Source organism: Leguminivora glycinivorella, chromosome 5 (assembly GCF_023078275.1).
Source record: "Leguminivora glycinivorella isolate SPB_JAAS2020 chromosome 5, LegGlyc_1.1, whole genome shotgun sequence".
In the NCBI taxonomy this organism is placed as follows: domain Eukaryota; kingdom Metazoa; phylum Arthropoda; class Insecta; order Lepidoptera; family Tortricidae; genus Leguminivora; species Leguminivora glycinivorella.
The window spans coordinates 10,339,492-10,356,625 of record NC_062975.1 but is presented as its reverse complement, the minus strand read 5'-3'; the positions used below and the strand labels follow the sequence as shown (position 1 = coordinate 10,356,625).

Genomic DNA, 17,134 nt, shown 5'->3' with positions numbered 1-17,134 from the left:
TTCGATCGAACTGGAATGAGTATGACCCTAATTTAAAACTTGACAATTCGGTCTTCTTCAGTTACATAAAAGGTCGGCGTAGGCTTCGCGCGTCAAATTGATATGGCGGCATGTCGATGTCTTTGCGCAATGTCCCAACCTCGCGCCATTGCCTCCTGCGCAATCAATACTCTTATCCTTGTGACATTATTACTCAGATTTAACTAATAGATGCACCCATCTACATGGAATTCCGACCCACCATAGAGCGAACGACGCTTCAAATATCAAAGAATTTGATGTTAGCTTTAATCATGCAGTCTACGTCTAATTAATTCTACAAAATGTTCATAAACCGTTATCTTCACTGTCGAAAGGCCCTTATTTCGCTCCAGCTCTGTCAGTTGGCCTGTTTACTTAACCTGTCTTATCTCTTGTTTTCGTTATATTGGAAAGACCCAAGTGGGAGCATTGGCAGCCCTACCTTCATATAAAGTCCCTTCGCTAATGAAAAAAATAAGATAACATTCGCCGGGTGTTTTTCCTGCTGAATTGACGTCGTCAGCTCACCTTTGCTCGTATTGACGTTTCGGTCTTGAGCAATAAGTTGTTCTGATCTTGCATTACATTATTTGTGTTTATTGTTTATGTTTAATTTATGTTTTAAGTTAAGGACATTTTAATTATTAAATTTATAATTTTTCCTGGTATCGTTCACTCCTAGCCTAGGTACCTATTCAATTATGTATTATTAAACCTTTGGATTCTGCGAATGGATAGGTATTAGGTTATAGTTATATTTAGTATAGTTCCTAATATCATTGGTTGTCAAGAAGAACTTCTGAAAGCATGTATGTCTGTCTGATGTACATCTTAAAGTGGTACCTTTTGCCTAGTCAATACACGTATCCGCCCTTGGGTTCAAAGTTTATTCTAGTCGTAGCAAGTCAACGTTGGAGAACATTCCATGGCATGCATCGAATAGTGGGGTGGCCGTCTAAGGCAGTGGGTCAGTGGTTCGGGTAGGGCGCGGGCGGTCTTCTGGCGCAACACCCTTACGTAAAGCGCGGCCGGTGCCGGTGCGCCCGCGCCGCGGTCCGCACGGGTGAAAGTTGCCGGGCTCCGCGAGATGGGCCTTCCTCGCCACATGCTCGCTTGTCCTCCAAGGGTGAACTGTGGACTTTGTGTCACCGTTCGAATCGAGATCACCTGACCATTACCATCTTATGCAACACTTACCGGCGAATTATAAAAGTCGACCTTGCCGACGTAAGCGCTAGCCGTGATTGTTGTTTATTGATGATCGTGTGTAATACTCAAGGTCTCGGCTTGTTTTTTGATAAACTGGTGTTAGAACCAGTTTAAAAAAATGTGATGAATCTTGTCTACGATAACATATTCAAACTATTAAATATCTATATTATTAAAAGATTTATTATTAAAACACATCGTTTCTGTCGTTGACATGCACTTGACCTATAATTGCTTATTTTTCAATTTGAATTGAAAAAAATTGTATAATGGGTAATTTGAATAAGTTTCAAGTGTACGAGTGCATTTGCCGCGAAGATCAGGTCAAGGTCCCGCACAATAGGCGGTTGCGCAAGCGCCGGACGGCTAGACCGACTGCGCTGTGCCATCTCGTTATTTTCGGTTAGTGTTAGTAATGCCTTAACCGCGGAAACTAACAACCTGCCTGCAATTGCAATTCAGAGACAATAGGCGTGTTGACACAATTTCATTTTATACCGTAATTATGTTCAACCGATAGAAAATTAACAGTCTTTCATAATAAAGTAGAACGAAACAATGGATTTAAAATACAAAATGTCAAACACTTTTTTTTATACCACTAGAAAAATTTAACCATTCTACGGAACTGATAGCGCGCGAACTGTGAACGAAGTCGTATATTCTCGTATCACGTACGTAAGTACGTTAAAATACTCAATACCTATCAAAAACATACAATACAAGTCAATTACCTGTGTGGTGACGGGTTAAGAATTTCACCACCCCCTTTCTTCCCGTGGGTGTCGTAGAAGGCGACTATGGGATATGGGTTAAATTGTGGCGTAGGCGAGAGGCTGGCAACCTGTCACTGCAATGTCACAGTTTTGTTTTCTTTCAACCCCTTATTTGCCAAGAGTGGCACTGAAGCTGTAGTAGTTTCATGTGTTCTGCCTACCCCTTTATGGGATACAGGCGTGATTGTATTATGTGTTGTATGTATGTACAAGTCAATTACGGTATTAGCGTAAAACCCTCAGTCTTGCGTAGATCACTCCAGTTTACCATCTCGCTCACCTCGCCTATAATACTGATAATCGCTAGACTACTATGTCTTGTATATTACCGCTAACAATCATGTTGTGCTTCTTATGAACGATTCCTCGAAATAGTCTACCGTGTTTCTTGTATACAATAGCGCATTTTGAGAAATACATAGTGTACTGGTACGGTACCTAGAAGTTGATTTTTATTTGGCCACGGAGCTCAAATTAAATCCAAATCCAAATCTAATCATTTATTCGTGATAAACAACATACAACACATATAAAACAATACAAGCACATTCAAAAGTTAAAAGAAAAAATAATAATTAAAAAACAAAGAAAAAAAAACTATCAGGGGCGGCTCACTCCGCGATTCTATCGCCGCGCTACAAGCTACAAGTACATCCTGGCGGCCGCGAGTTCGCGGCCTACTCAGGGGTGGCGCGTGTTCTCACTGAATGCACGTTCGCACTTTCTATTGTTACTTTACGTCGCGAAGATTTTTTAAGCGATGCCCGCGTGTGGAATGGCTAATAATACTCGTACTTAGTTAAATAGACATATTGAATAAAATAAATACCAAACGACATTCTTACACAGATCTACTATCGATTAAGCCCCACGGAAAAGTTCAATAAGGCTTATGATGTTGGAACTTGAACAAAAATATATAAATACAGCATATATACCTAGAAAGTACCCAAGACTTGAATATAATAGTATAACATTTTATGTGAGTATCAATTCGTTTGGATCCATTGGTAACCCTATCGCCGGACGCCGCGCACGTGCGGCTCGTTTCTTTGTAAGAATTTTGTAGGTATTTAAAAAGGCGGCATTTCGGGAACATCAAAACAGTGGGCCTTCTGTACTTGTACTATTAATATCTGGGCGACCGAGCTTCGCTCGGTTCTATTTTAATATATCACGTCTTTAGATAAAAAAAAACTCTTATAAATACAAAAACAAAAAAAAAAGACAAAAAACAAAAACTTAATTTCTGGCCGGGATTCGAAACCCTGACACCTACGATCTATCTGCGTACATTAGACCGACCTCGTGCGACTGAGCTAAGCGGAATCGATGCGCGCGCGGCGAAATTAAGGACCATATTTTACGTTTACAAATGCGAAAGAAAAACTCATGAAAACTCGAAAATTCGCGTTTTCCGGGATCTAAGGCTACGCTAGATCGATTTTTCACCCCGAAAACCCCCACAAAACAAATTTCAGCGAAATCGTTAGAGCGGTTTCCGAGATCGTCGGTATATATAAATAAATATATAAATAAATAAATAAATAAATAAATAAATATACAAGAATTGCTCGTTTAATAGTATAAGATATATTCTGTGTTACTATGTTTGACATACCTACTGTCTATTATATGTATAGACAAGTGATATAGAATAATACAGGCACTCTTAAAACGACTCAACAATTCACTTAGTAAAACCTAAAAAAGTCAGTTTGAATATATATATGAAGTACGTAATAGAAGTAACACTTTATAGATGACTTAAAGTCTTGAAGTTCTCGCAATGTGACTTTACCTAAGATGACTATGCATATATTTATAAAGCCTCTAAAATATAAAGCTGGGAAGTTTTTGCGTATCATAGTGATATCGATTATGAACTTTTTACTTCATAATTGTATTTTCAAATAATAAACTGCTAATAAGGAAAGATTACGAAAACTCGGCTATTTGGGTTAAAACATCAATCACCCACGATACTAAAACAAATTTCTTTTAATGAGAAAATTTGCGTAGCTTCAGCACGCAGATGCGCTAGCATTTATTCTGTATATTAAGGATTGTTATTAGAATCAATTTGAACTGTAGCCATTTCCTTAGAAGCGTCATCATCCAGGATAGCTGTCTCATTCGAAGAACGTGACAATAGCGCCTCAAACGTGAGCATTAGTGCAAACGTGCTAATGTCACAAGCTACGACCTCATATTTACTTTCCATTATACCTATAATTCAATTCGTTAGGTGTGAACAGTTGCCTCATACGTGGAGATGAGATGCTACTATTCAAAACATTATCTTTGTAACAACGCGTAATCATACAAACAGATGCAAGTTCTCATAGTTGAAAATGTATGACATTCTATTGTTGATATTATAATAAGTACAATTGTATGTTACCTCGTTTCCCTATTTTACAACAATAGTACTGTTGACGAAATATAATTTGCTAATCTCTCAAACATCTTGTAAATTTCGCGAAGTAGCGTATCCAGTCCGTAAAATGGTATGTTTACCGTGTAAATAATAGATTTCCGGAAAATGAAGAACGCCTTTATTTGATCTAAATTTTCATTTAGGTACGATTTTGTCTGATTCAAAGATATTGTACACTAATGAAATATTTTGAAATTGTCTAACATATGTATGTAGTCCAGTTAACGCATAAAGTATTTTATATTCCGAAATGGATTAGCCTTGTAAGCGTAACTTAGGTTGCCTAATTATCAAGAGCGCCAACTAGACGTATAAAGAATACCTAAACATGTCACTATTTAAGTCAAGAAATAATTAGTCCCGTATTCTATCATATGCGGCTAACAGCAGAACTAGAAGGGGGCGAGGCGTTCAAATGTTTCAATGCGACCATTCATGTTCTAAACGGATTCGATTAGGTAAACACTTACATTCAAACATTTGTTCCATATAACATTACTAAAACTATTACGTAAATAAATTAAAAATATTATTTATTGCATCACAAAAAGAACTTGAGAAACTTTACAATGTACCTACCAAATATACCTGCTAGTAATACATGTTTGTATACCTACTAGTAATACCTAATACCTAGTGAAGTTAATTTCTATAAGATTTCTATCTGTGAGAATTTATAATTAGCCTCCTGTTTCTATTGTACCTGGTAACACGTTTCATGTGCTGTTTGTTTTCCAATAAATAAATAATAACATGCAAGTCTTTTCTCCTTTGTTTTCGTATACCTTAGACGTTAAAAAAAATATCAGCCAACATAAAATTCAACTTTTAACACACCTTTGTAAGAGACAAAACAGTCCTCTTTATCACGCTGGATATATATGATACATACATAAATTTAAATAACAAGGGTTACAAAAAATTAGTTTCCTATAAAACCTGTCTTATTTTATAAATGTACGACCAATTTTCCTCAGTAGTCAATATAGTTTAACCTCGGCCCTGGCACAATGTGTGTATAAAAGCGAGCAAGTTAAATATTCGTATTTGCAATAGCGTTACGCGAGATCGACGCGACGCACGATGATATTTCCTATTCCGCATCCGCACGTCACGTTGTTTCTGCGTACTCTATTCTCTTTGCTCTATTCTAGGTAATCGAATCATTATAGAACTCGTTCTCAACTAAATACTGTATAGGTGCACTATGTAGTAACTACAAATTACTACATACGTACAAAAAATGATTTATCAAAGTAAAAAAATAATCTGACGCACCTATTCGCTCGATGAATTTATCGACTTGAAGGCAGATTCTATGACGAATGGTCTTATCAACTTGTATTGTGTTATCGATAGGATTTTAAGACGCTGACTCATAGTTTAGTCACATACTCTTTTCGGGGTAGGATATATAATCATTCGTAATCTTGTATTGGCGATTAATGCCTGTTAAACTTGATATCTATGTAAACATTGCTGTGATAAAAATCTAGATATAGGTAGTCAACAGTTCCGTAATTCTTACAACAATGTTCCACGTCTACCTATACGATGCTTTTGCACATGAGCATGAGGATCCATCTCTGTGGAAAGTCCACAAATAAAGCATAGTTAATTTAGAATTGGTACGCGATGGGAGGAATTTAATTTTTAAATGAAAAGAAAAAGTAAACAATATTTTTTATTGCAGAATATAAAAGATCGTTTATTAATTTATAGCATGTCACATATATTTCAATCATTCAGTATGTTTATGCACAAAATTACGGACTTTTCTGAAAATAGTATTCATCATCCTCTGAACAAGATTTTCATCCATCTTTTTTGTCTGTTGATTCCGTGTGGACCGCAAGGAGTGGATATTTTGAATTATTTTGCCACTATTATTTAATTGTCCTTTAATGAAATAATGATTTGGGCAATAATTATTGCCTAGTAGTTTTCTGGAAATTCAACAATTTAGCAATCATTGACCCAGACCAAGGGGATTTTTCACGTATTTGTTCACAGTGCATTTTCGCCGGTCAACGTCCATCATCAATAACTTACAAACGCAAAAAGTTAGATCAACCAAATTTCTAATATAGAGTTATCAACGTATTAAAATGCTTTATATAGATGTTAGATTCTGTGTTTTCGTTAGATGTATTAAAATTCCAACAGTAGAACTAGTCGAAGGATGTTGCTTTTCGATGACATTCAAGTTAGGTAGAAATAAACCGAATTAACAAATCTAGTTTGGTTGAGAACCGGCATCCATAAAACGAATTGATCACAAAAACTACTCTTTAAAAAAAACTTCAAATATATTATTTTGGCAGGCGGGCGATACCCGATACGTTCGACATAATCAATAAAATATAATATATGTTAATTACTTATGTATAGTTCAAACAACTCAAATATAACGTATACTGTAATTATTTTACGGTTGTGTATAATTGATAATTTCATTATTTTTAATAAGTTAATTTACTTGTTACAGATAACTGCGTAGAACCAGCTCTTCAAAATGACGAGCATCTACAACTGGTACAGAGACCTCTTGGACAACAGGAGTGGTGAGTATAATTGTTTAACCCCCGACGCAAAAACGACGGGGTGTTATAAGTTTGACGTGTCTGTCTGTGGCATCGTAGCTTCCGAACGAATGAACTGATTTAGATTTAGTTTTTTTGTCTGAAAGCTGAGTTAGTCGTCGGGAGTGTTCTTAGTCATGTTTCATGAAAATCGGTCTGCTATGTCGCGGTCGGGGTTTTTTTTTTAATTAAAAATAATTTTGTGGTTAGGTTATTTAAAAGATAAAAAACTGTTTAATCACTTATAGACGTATCTTTTTATAAAAAGAGTTTTATATACTCACTTAGCCAAAAAAAAATAGACCACAATAAACACGTATGACACGTAGTGAGTAAATGAAAAACCGCGAATGCGTGGTAAACCCATGAGGTACAGCAGCTATTGTAGTTCCGGAACCGATTCATAAATAAACAAATTGTTGAAGTCGTTAGTGTTTATGTGCTTGTATTTCCCGTTGGACGGTTCCCTGTACACCGGACTGTATGCATGTCTGTCGCTTCGAAAACTTTGCGCCAATTGCTAGCCGTGCCGGTTGCTCCAAGGTTTACCAGCAGAGTTTGCTCAACAAAATTACATAAGCCTTAGAATGTTCCACACTCCAACTTCGCACCGTGGCGGCGTCTTAGCGTAACGAAAACGTAGTTATGTCAATGTTCTAAGCTTCAGCACATGTGCCGAACCGGCATTGATCGCAGATCCGCGCTATGACGCACAAACTAACACTTCACTCCGCTATTTATTCACATTTGAATATTATTTACCTGGCATTCTAACTCCCATTGATGTTATAGGTACCTAACGACTTGTATTTTCAACAGTTCAGAAAATCTATTAACCTCTGTGAGTATTTAAAACCGGATATACGTAGGTACCTAATAGTTGACGTAGTAATTATTGTTTACCTAAATGCGGAAAAATCATAATCGCCGCTGCTTGACTTGTCTAGGTAAATAAATGCAGGTCGTCCTTGCTGGTCCAATGGTCAACTAGTGCTATTACCTGTAGTGTATGACTTATTGTAATCATCATATATATCACCCATTGTACTTAAATTGCTGTACGGTTGTGAAAAATTCGTGCTCGTAGTTACACAAGTAATTAACGTATGAAATACCAAAATTTTCCATTTAAGCAGATTCCCAACAGCATTGTAGTTCAGTTAACCGAACTGAAAACTGGAACGTTCCCACTTCGCGTGACCTAAAACAGTTAATTTGTAACGTGCCTATATTTGAGGAGGGACGAAAATTATTTTATGGAAATAATTCGGCACGCCCGCTCAGTGTTGAAAAGAATTATGATTGTGTTCCAGATCCGCGGGTGAAGGATTGGCCGATGACGTCGTCGCCGTGGCCCACGGTCGCGATATGCCTGGGCTACGCTTACTTCTCCAAGTCCCTAGGGCCCCGGCTCATGGCCAACAGGAAACCCTTCGAGCTGCGACGCGTCCTCATAGTGTATAACCTCTTTCAAACTCTCTTCAGTGCCTGGATATTCTATGAGGTAAACCCCCAAACTTCATTACACAGATCGATTAGCATTCCGCCACAATACGTTTCCGCGTCGACGAGCATGATGCCTTCACGGGTGGAAATGGGTTAACTATTATGACGTATTGTGAGATAATTAACCTCGCAGACGGAAAACATTGACGTAAATGTAATTAAGTAATATTCAAACCGATTTAATTCCCCTTGTTGATTTTTACCGGATTTGTGATAGATTCTGTATCAAAATGCAGTTCTCAAAAAGTTTGTACATAGCCACGTCAGCAAATTTTAATTGATCCTATTTTGTTACCAACATTTAGTGGTATAAGTCGACTTTGGTAATATATATACAGGATAATTGTTAAAATTAAGAAAATATAGATACTAGAGAACATTAATGACCAAATAAAACTGACTAAAATCTCAATTCAAGAAATAAATCTTGGTAACAAAAAAGGAATAATAAAAACAAATTTAACTTTTTCCTTAATTTTTGTACAAACTTTTCGAGAACTGCACATTTGATAAACGCAATCTTTATTGACATGAAGATTCGAATCAAAGCACGTGTCCTCGCGGATGACGTGATCTATAAATTTCAATTAAGTAGGTATAATATTCATTCGTACTTTGAACCCGTACACATACATCATCAATACTATCGAATATTTTTGCAAAAACATTTATATCGCGAAACCACTTAAATATTTATGGCTCTAATATATTTTCTGTCGTCCAAATGTTAATGTTAGTCAATATAGATATGTTTTTGATTGCAGTACCTAATGAGCGGCTGGTGGGGCGAATACAACTTCAGTTGCCAACTCGTCGACTACTCGCGGAGCCCAACAGCAATGAGGGTTTGTATTTGATACATAAATAATATCAATAGCACTCGAACTAATTTCGTCCATATCACTCCATATACGTATAATCGCTGATACTAGTACTAAAATGATTAAACTTACATCTTGTTCACTGATGCTTAACAAGATCAATACAATTCAAAACTAAGCAAAAAAAAACTAGACCAACCTGACGTGTTTTTTTTTGAAAAACAAACACGTTTGAAGTACATGGTTGTCCTATGGAAACCACTAGAAATTAGTTATATGTATATAATATGTATGTATATAATATATAATCTTACATATATTATTCTGGGTAAATAAACAATAGTCAGTTGTAATCTACATATGTAAATAGTTGGTATAAATAAAAAGGTACGTCGAGTTTCTCGAATGAAGCTGAAATACAAGATAAAGTACCTAAACGCCTAACGTCCTACCCTTATTTATAAAACAGTTACTGAACTGATTAGTTGAAAAAGTTGTTTTGTCCCTTCTCACAAATACATAAATGACAGACAGATAACATGACATGACAGATAATGACAAACGATTATTATCTAATGGTTTATCAGCAGACTTTTCTAGTTTTACGCGCAGCAACTTTAAATACATCTGTCAATTCTGTCATCCAAAAATTTCCTGCTACCTAATTTTTTTTATATGGCACAAAAACCAGCAGTCCTTCCTACTTTTACGCGCACCTAATTTAAATAGGTACATCTGTCATCTAAAAATTACTAACGTCTACATAATTTACGTATTCAAATATTACCATATAACCAGAAACCTCCAGTGAAAGTTGAGCATCCTTGACATTAGTGACGTCCTTAAACACAAACGGGGCTTAATCGCCTAAAACTATGTTTTTAAACCCAACCTCCGACGTTTCAAGGACGGCATTGCCCCCTTGACCTCGGAGCAAACTGCAGATGGCCAAAGTTGACATCAACATCTTCTAGCTACGACGCGCGACTCGACGCGATTAAGTCGTTTGTAATTTTAATTATGTGTAAGGCCGATATTGCACTATCATACAAATATGTTCAATTGATCATAGACAACATGCCGTCCTTTTTCTTCACGTTGGAGAAAAAGGAGTCATACAGACAGATCAGATATCTTCTTCTCCCTCGGTTCCTCATGGCTGAGGGTCGCGACCATGAGGTCGTTATTTTGCGCACCAAAGTTCTCCATTCAGGACGGTCTTCTGCAGTCCTAATAATAGGCGCCTGTGTTAATTCCCTGCTATAACGCTGTCCACCCAGCGGGTTGGTGGATTAGAATAGATATATTTTTTTTTAGATGACCAGATACAGGGTGGGCCAATGATAAATGCATTTTTGAAAATTGAAATAATAGGATTTTTTGTGGTTTTGAAATAAAAAGTATATTTAGAAAGTATGATATCAAATAAATAAATTTTACGTTTTAAAAATTAAATCATCAAGATGTCGTCCGTGGCTTTTGCGGCACTCTTCCAGCCTTGCTTGTAAATTTTGAAAGACTTTCGTCAGAAGTTGCGGAGATATTGCTTGGATTTCTTGGCGAATGTTCTCCTTTAATTCTGCTGTGGTTGCCGGATTATTTGAGTAGACTTAGTTTTCAAGTAACCCCATAAAAAAAGTCAGTTGGAGTTAAGTCAGGGCTCCTGGGAGGCCAAGCAATATCACCCCGAATCCGAACTCAAGTCGAAAACGCCGACGAACAGACACATAAGATCGATTGTTTTCATAAAAAGCTTGAATGCAAAACGCTCGCTGTTCTCCCGTGTAAGACACCATTTTGAATAAAAATTTACTTTTTAGGGTTCCGTAGTCAACTAGGAACCCTTATAGTTTCGCCATGTCTGTCTGTCCGTCCGTCCGTCCGTCCGTCCGCGGATAATCTCAGTAACCGTAAGCACTAGAAAGCTGAAATTTGGTACCAATATGTATATCAATCACGCCAACAAAGTGCAAAAATAAAAAATGGAAAAAAATGTTTTATTAGGGTACCCCCCCTACATATAAAGTGGGGGCTGATATTTTTTTTCATTCCAACCCCAACGTGTGATATATCGTTGGATAGGTATTTAAAAATGAATAAGGGTTTACTGAGATCGTTTTTTGATAATATTAATATTTTCGGAAATAATCGCTCCTAAAGGAAAAAAAAGTGCGTCCCCCCCCCTCTAACTTTTGAACCATATGTTTAAAAAATATGAAAAAAATCACAAAAGTAGAACTTTATAAAGACTTTCTAGGAAAATTGTTTTGAACTTGATAGGTTAAGTAGTTTTTGAGAAAAATACGAAAAACTACGGAACCCTACACTGAGCGTGGCCGGACACGCTCTTGGCCGGTTTTTTTCTTTTAAATGACACCATTATTATATGCCAATGTTTTGTAATTTTGACAAAGGAGGTCGAGACAAAAGTGAATTTATCACTGGCCCACCCTGTATATGATAATGTAATAAAAATCATGAAAGTTACAATCATTGATAAATGACGGTACCCGCAGATGGCGGCAACGTGCTGGTGGTACTACTTCAGCAAGTTCACAGAGTTCTTCGACACGTTGTTCTTCATTCTGCGCAAGAAGAACGAACAGGCTTCGACGCTGCACGTCATACATCACGGCATCATGCCCTTCTCCGTCTGGATGGGCCTTAAGTTCGCACCAGGTATGAAAAAATCCTTCGAAATATGTAAAAATGCTCGTTTAGATAGCTCACCTATGATAGATGCTAATTTTGGGATTCGTTGTCAAAACCAGATCCTCAGAGACGTGGCGAAATGTCGGGATAACGCTAAAGAAGATAAAGGGCAGGCTAAGAAAGAAATGTACCTCGGAAACATGTAGAAAAAAATGTGTTCGTTCAGATGGTGATACTGATTATCATTTAATAATTTAAAACATATCAGGCAACGTATATGAGGCCAATTGTGGAAACTGAGGTTTTAAAACTTTAACTAAGTACGAATTATAACTACAAATTTTACTTTGACAATAATTAAATATTTTTCTATTATATTTGATAAAAACCAAACCAGAGAACCTATCTAGTATAGCACTGGCACAGTATATGAAACAACAGACAATATTTTTAATTTGCTGAGACATTATAATTTTAGCGGGACCTAAAGTATTTTTTGTGTAACAAGTAAATTATAATTTAGGAATTGTATTTAAAAACATAGGCGGATCAGACTGATAAAAAAATTACAAAGCAAATAACCAGCACATTCCTTGAAAAAAATAAACAATTGAGAATTATTAATACTAATAGGTTTTCCTGTAATATATAGATTGAAAACTGTCTCGTGTATTTTTTTGAAAATTTTACGCTTAGTAGTTTCGGAGATAAGAGGGGGGGGGGATGTTAATTTTTTGCCTATTTTCTTAAATGAAAATTACTTTAATACTAAAAATTATTAAAAAAAAATATTTTTGAAATACTTATAAAAGGCTTATTTGATATGTAACACAATATAGTGGCCCCTATAATTGAATTTTCTTAATTTAAATTACATGTCCGTCGTTGGGTCACAGGTTTACATATGTGTGCCAAATTTCAAGTTAATCGGTTCGGTAGTTTCTTCTATAAGGTTTCCGTTTTTCCTTTTTGAGGTACGGAACCCTAAAAACCTAAAAACTATCGGTTTGGCGAGTTCAATTCACACTTGTCCCTTTACAAACTACTGACGATATGTAAAATTATACTGTGGTGACAGCTGCCATTCAAATGAATTTACCAAAACATTATGGTAATGAACAACATATCACGAAAAAACGGGGTGGATTGATGTCTTAATGAAAACCTATTGTATATTTTATAAGATATGTTGTAAAATCTTCGCTGGTCTCAGGTCTTCGTATTGATGGTGAAATAATAAGCGGACTGTAGTTTGGTGCTGGTTTAATCCAAATTGTGAGAGAATACAAAAGAAAGCGGTACAATGAATGTCGTTGGAGGCGGAATAACCGTAAGTTTTCAAAAAGCTCTAAAAGCTGTCAAATTTGAACTTATCACATTGCCATTTGTAAATTTAGATTTAACTAGAGATTTGAAATATTATTATAATTATACAATTCAATGAATATTTTATTTAAAAAATAGTCAAGTAGTATGTGAATGAATTAAAACATTACCAATAACATGAAATTAAAAATTGAATAAATTAATACTGAAGATTTATAAAATGCATAATGTCGACTCGAACAATACTGAATATTTTAGTCAAAGAATAAACAAATTGAAATGTCAACAGATACATGATTATTAATTAAAATTAAATTGAATTATTATTATTAAATTGATAAAAATTGGAAAAATTGATTTTAATTATAGAAAATAAATGCCTTAACCTAAACGAAGAAAGGATCGAAAACCAGGGTGGTTTTCGAACGGTTTCGTAACATGCTCCCGCCTTGAAGTCTGTGACTTCAACTGTATGCCGAGGGGGAGGGTAGATGATGGTGCAGGCCGTGAGATACCGTCGCTGCCATGGATGCCTTCCAAGTTGTCCTGCTGCTGTGTGCCACGTAGCGGTGATGTCTTGGAGGCTGCAATCTGTGCACGTGGAACGAAATGTGTGGATCGCCCATCAGGAAGTGGGAAGGAAGGAGGAAGAGACTGGAATCTGTTTGGGTGAAATTTGAATCAGTAGATGTACCTATGTGAATGTGCGTAAAATGTGTGAAAAATGTGTAAATGAATAGGTGAATCCTCTAGTGCTTCACGCTCTCTTGTTAAGTTACATAACAAGAGCTGTACCGTTTTCATGTTCAACAAAGGCCCTGCATGCAAGAAAGTGAGACGGTAATACTTGAATATCAAGATGTACACATGACAATAATGATGATGATTGAAACTGATCAACTCTGAATTATCAATGACGTGACCGTACATGGAGTTGATCGGTGCTCCCGCCACACGATTGGGATTGCATCTGTGAATTGTATAGCCATGTTTGGCTTCCAAACTACGCTCTATGTGAAGAGACGCAGCCGATGTATATTGATATGAGTACCCCTGGACTGACGGCGACTCACTGAATTGTACGTATTGGTCGCTAGGGTCAACTTTTGGAAACTGGTCACGAGAGTTCTGTTCTGGCGCCAATCTGTGCCTGGGAACAATTGAATTGAACTCACTAAATACCGAGACATGAATATTTGAATTTATAGAAATGTCGCGTGCAGATTTGCACACCTTTGTGTTTGTCGTAGACTGTAGGTTATTTATCCTCATATCTAATGTATTTTTAAGAGCCTGAGGGGACACTTTTACTACTGAATTAAGTTTTGCATACTTATGAATTAGTACTTTCGCTAGCGACATGCTAGCGAAGTAGATGTCTTCGAATAGTACCCGCTCATCTTCTATACACTCTTCGCTTGTGAATTCTGATAATATACCAATATTCGTCTGCAATGTGTCAAATTCATCATAAAGCGGCAATGTTTTGTCATATCGTAACTGCAACTCTGCAAGCTGTAATTCATTTAATTGCGGGTCAGCAGCTAAATGCGACACAAAATTGTGAAAAACAGTAAGTTTACCTTTAATAAGGTCACGTTTGTAATTAAGTTGATGTAAATCCTGTGTCGATGACATTGTGGCATAATAAAATGCTAAAAAATGAGCCTATAAATATTGGTACAAATTATGACCTTAAATAAAAACTTTGCTCTTAAAAAATCTCCAGGCGCTAAAACTATTTGCTATGCGAATCAGGTATGCACTTGTATTACGTAATCTTGTTTACGACTTATTTGCACTGCAGTTAGTTATCAAGATTGTTTTAAGAACGTGTTTGCCTATTGTTTTTGAAGTTTTTAATTGAAATTAGCGTAATAAAGTTACAAAATTATTGAATTATTGTTATCGTATTGTATAGGAATTATGTGAATGTGATAGTTAATATTAAAATCTTATGTATTACTGTGAACTGGGTCAAGAGGTTATACCTACTAAAATGAATACCTCTAGTGAATAATCCTATCGAAATGCCTACTGGCTTCTAATCCAAACTATGGCAATGAATTAACTTTCTGCACTGAATGGGAAAGCAATGAATTTGGTATTTGAATAGGTATGAATTTGGTACTGAATTATATACCTAATGAATATTGCAGCTACACAGAAAAGGAAGAAACAAAGGAATATGGATTGAATAATAAAGGAAATGGAACGATCTCACTTTTTTCGTTTTCCTCCTGGGCTGGATGCTGCTGGATCTTGAATATTGGCTCCCGCTGATCTCCACTGAATACTCCTGGACTGGTCTAGTTGGCGCTGAATTGGCTGGATCCCGCGACTGACTGCTGGTCACGGATGGATGCCCACTGCAATGGGATGCTGCGTGTGCTCGTCGCGACTTTCACCCGTCCTGGATCCTGGCTGATGGGATGGGACGCGATGAGTGGAAGCCCTGGAACCTGCACGCAGCTGAATACGCCCTGCGCCAACCTGGTCGACCCACGGCTTCGATGATGAAGACCCGTTGCATAGGTGGAGCCTGACTCGGTGCCACAGTCTTGTCCTCTCACAATTCAGAGGCTTCGTAAGGACCATGTAAACTTCTAAATTACATGGATATGGATGCCAAATTGTAAAAATATGAATAAATTTGAGAAGAACAAAGACAGTGACACTGTGAATTGTCGTTGTGGAGCGCGGAATAACCGTAAGTTTTCAAAAAGCTCTAAAAGCTGTCAAATTTGAACTTATCACATTGCCATTTGTAAATTTAGATTTAACTAGAGATTTGAAATATTATTATAATTATACAATTCAATGAATATTTTATTTAAAAAATAGTCAAGTAGTATGTGAATGAATTAAAACATTACCAATAACATGAAATTAAAAATTGAATAAATTAATACTGAAGATTTATAAAATGCATAATGTCGACTCGAACAATACTGAATATTTTAGTCAAAGAATAAACAAATTGAAATGTCAACAGATACATGATTATTAATTAAAATTAAATTGAATTATTATTATTAAATTGATAAAAATTGGAAAAATTGATTTTAATTATAGAAAATAAATGCCTTAACCTAAACGAAGAAAGGATCGAAAACCAGGGTGGTTTTCGAACGGTTTCGTAACATATGTAATTGCTTCATTTAACATAGTGTCATTGACTTATATTTATAATATGCATGATAATGTAAGGTCGAAATACGGGCGCCAAAAATGTTTTTACTGAAACAACTGTTCAAGAATGCGAACCAAGCGTGTAGTCTATGCGACCAATCGCGTTAGATACGAACACGTCAACGATTGTATAGTTCCACCAAAGCGTATCAAACGAAAATGCTCAGCCGAAATTATATGAATTACCATAAACTTACTTCTGAAATTTTCAGTTGTAGTAACTATATTGTACAAACCTACCGATCGCCAATTGCACTCTGCTGTTTTCTGGACCTAAGATATTTCGCATTCATAATATGATAAGTCTACTTTGTTTCATTATCTTTATAGTTCCTATATAACTTACAAGAACGCATATTAACTAACGGGAGCAAATTGTTATAACATCGCATGTCTATAATCTGCATTCAACGAGCACCGTCTAAACGTTTCCGACGAATCCAGTCGAAGGCCGAAAGACTTGATGCATCAGCACTTTCTAAAACGATGTCACGTGAGTCATCGTTCTGGTTAAACGGATTAAACTGTTCAATTGATCAAACGGACGTGGAATCAACTGTCGACTGCGGCATTTCCAGACCGATACGACCTTCAAATCTTCAATAAGCG

General features: G+C 36.3%; 1 protein-coding gene across 2 annotated transcripts in view; it reads left to right on the top strand.

Moving 5' to 3' along the window:
- Positions 1–17,134, top strand: part of LOC125226065 (elongation of very long chain fatty acids protein-like) — a 46,495-nt gene that overhangs the window by 17,572 nt on the left and 11,789 nt on the right. For both annotated transcript variants that reach the window (XM_048129902.1, XM_048129901.1), the window contains exons 2-5: positions 6,935–7,010; positions 8,342–8,532; positions 9,299–9,379; positions 11,872–12,034. In XM_048129902.1, coding sequence (XP_047985859.1) covers positions 6,962–7,010; positions 8,342–8,532; positions 9,299–9,379; positions 11,872–12,034 — 484 coding nt within the window. In that variant the 5' untranslated portion in view covers positions 6,935–6,961. The remainder of the gene's footprint in view (positions 1–6,934; positions 7,011–8,341; positions 8,533–9,298; positions 9,380–11,871; positions 12,035–17,134) is intronic.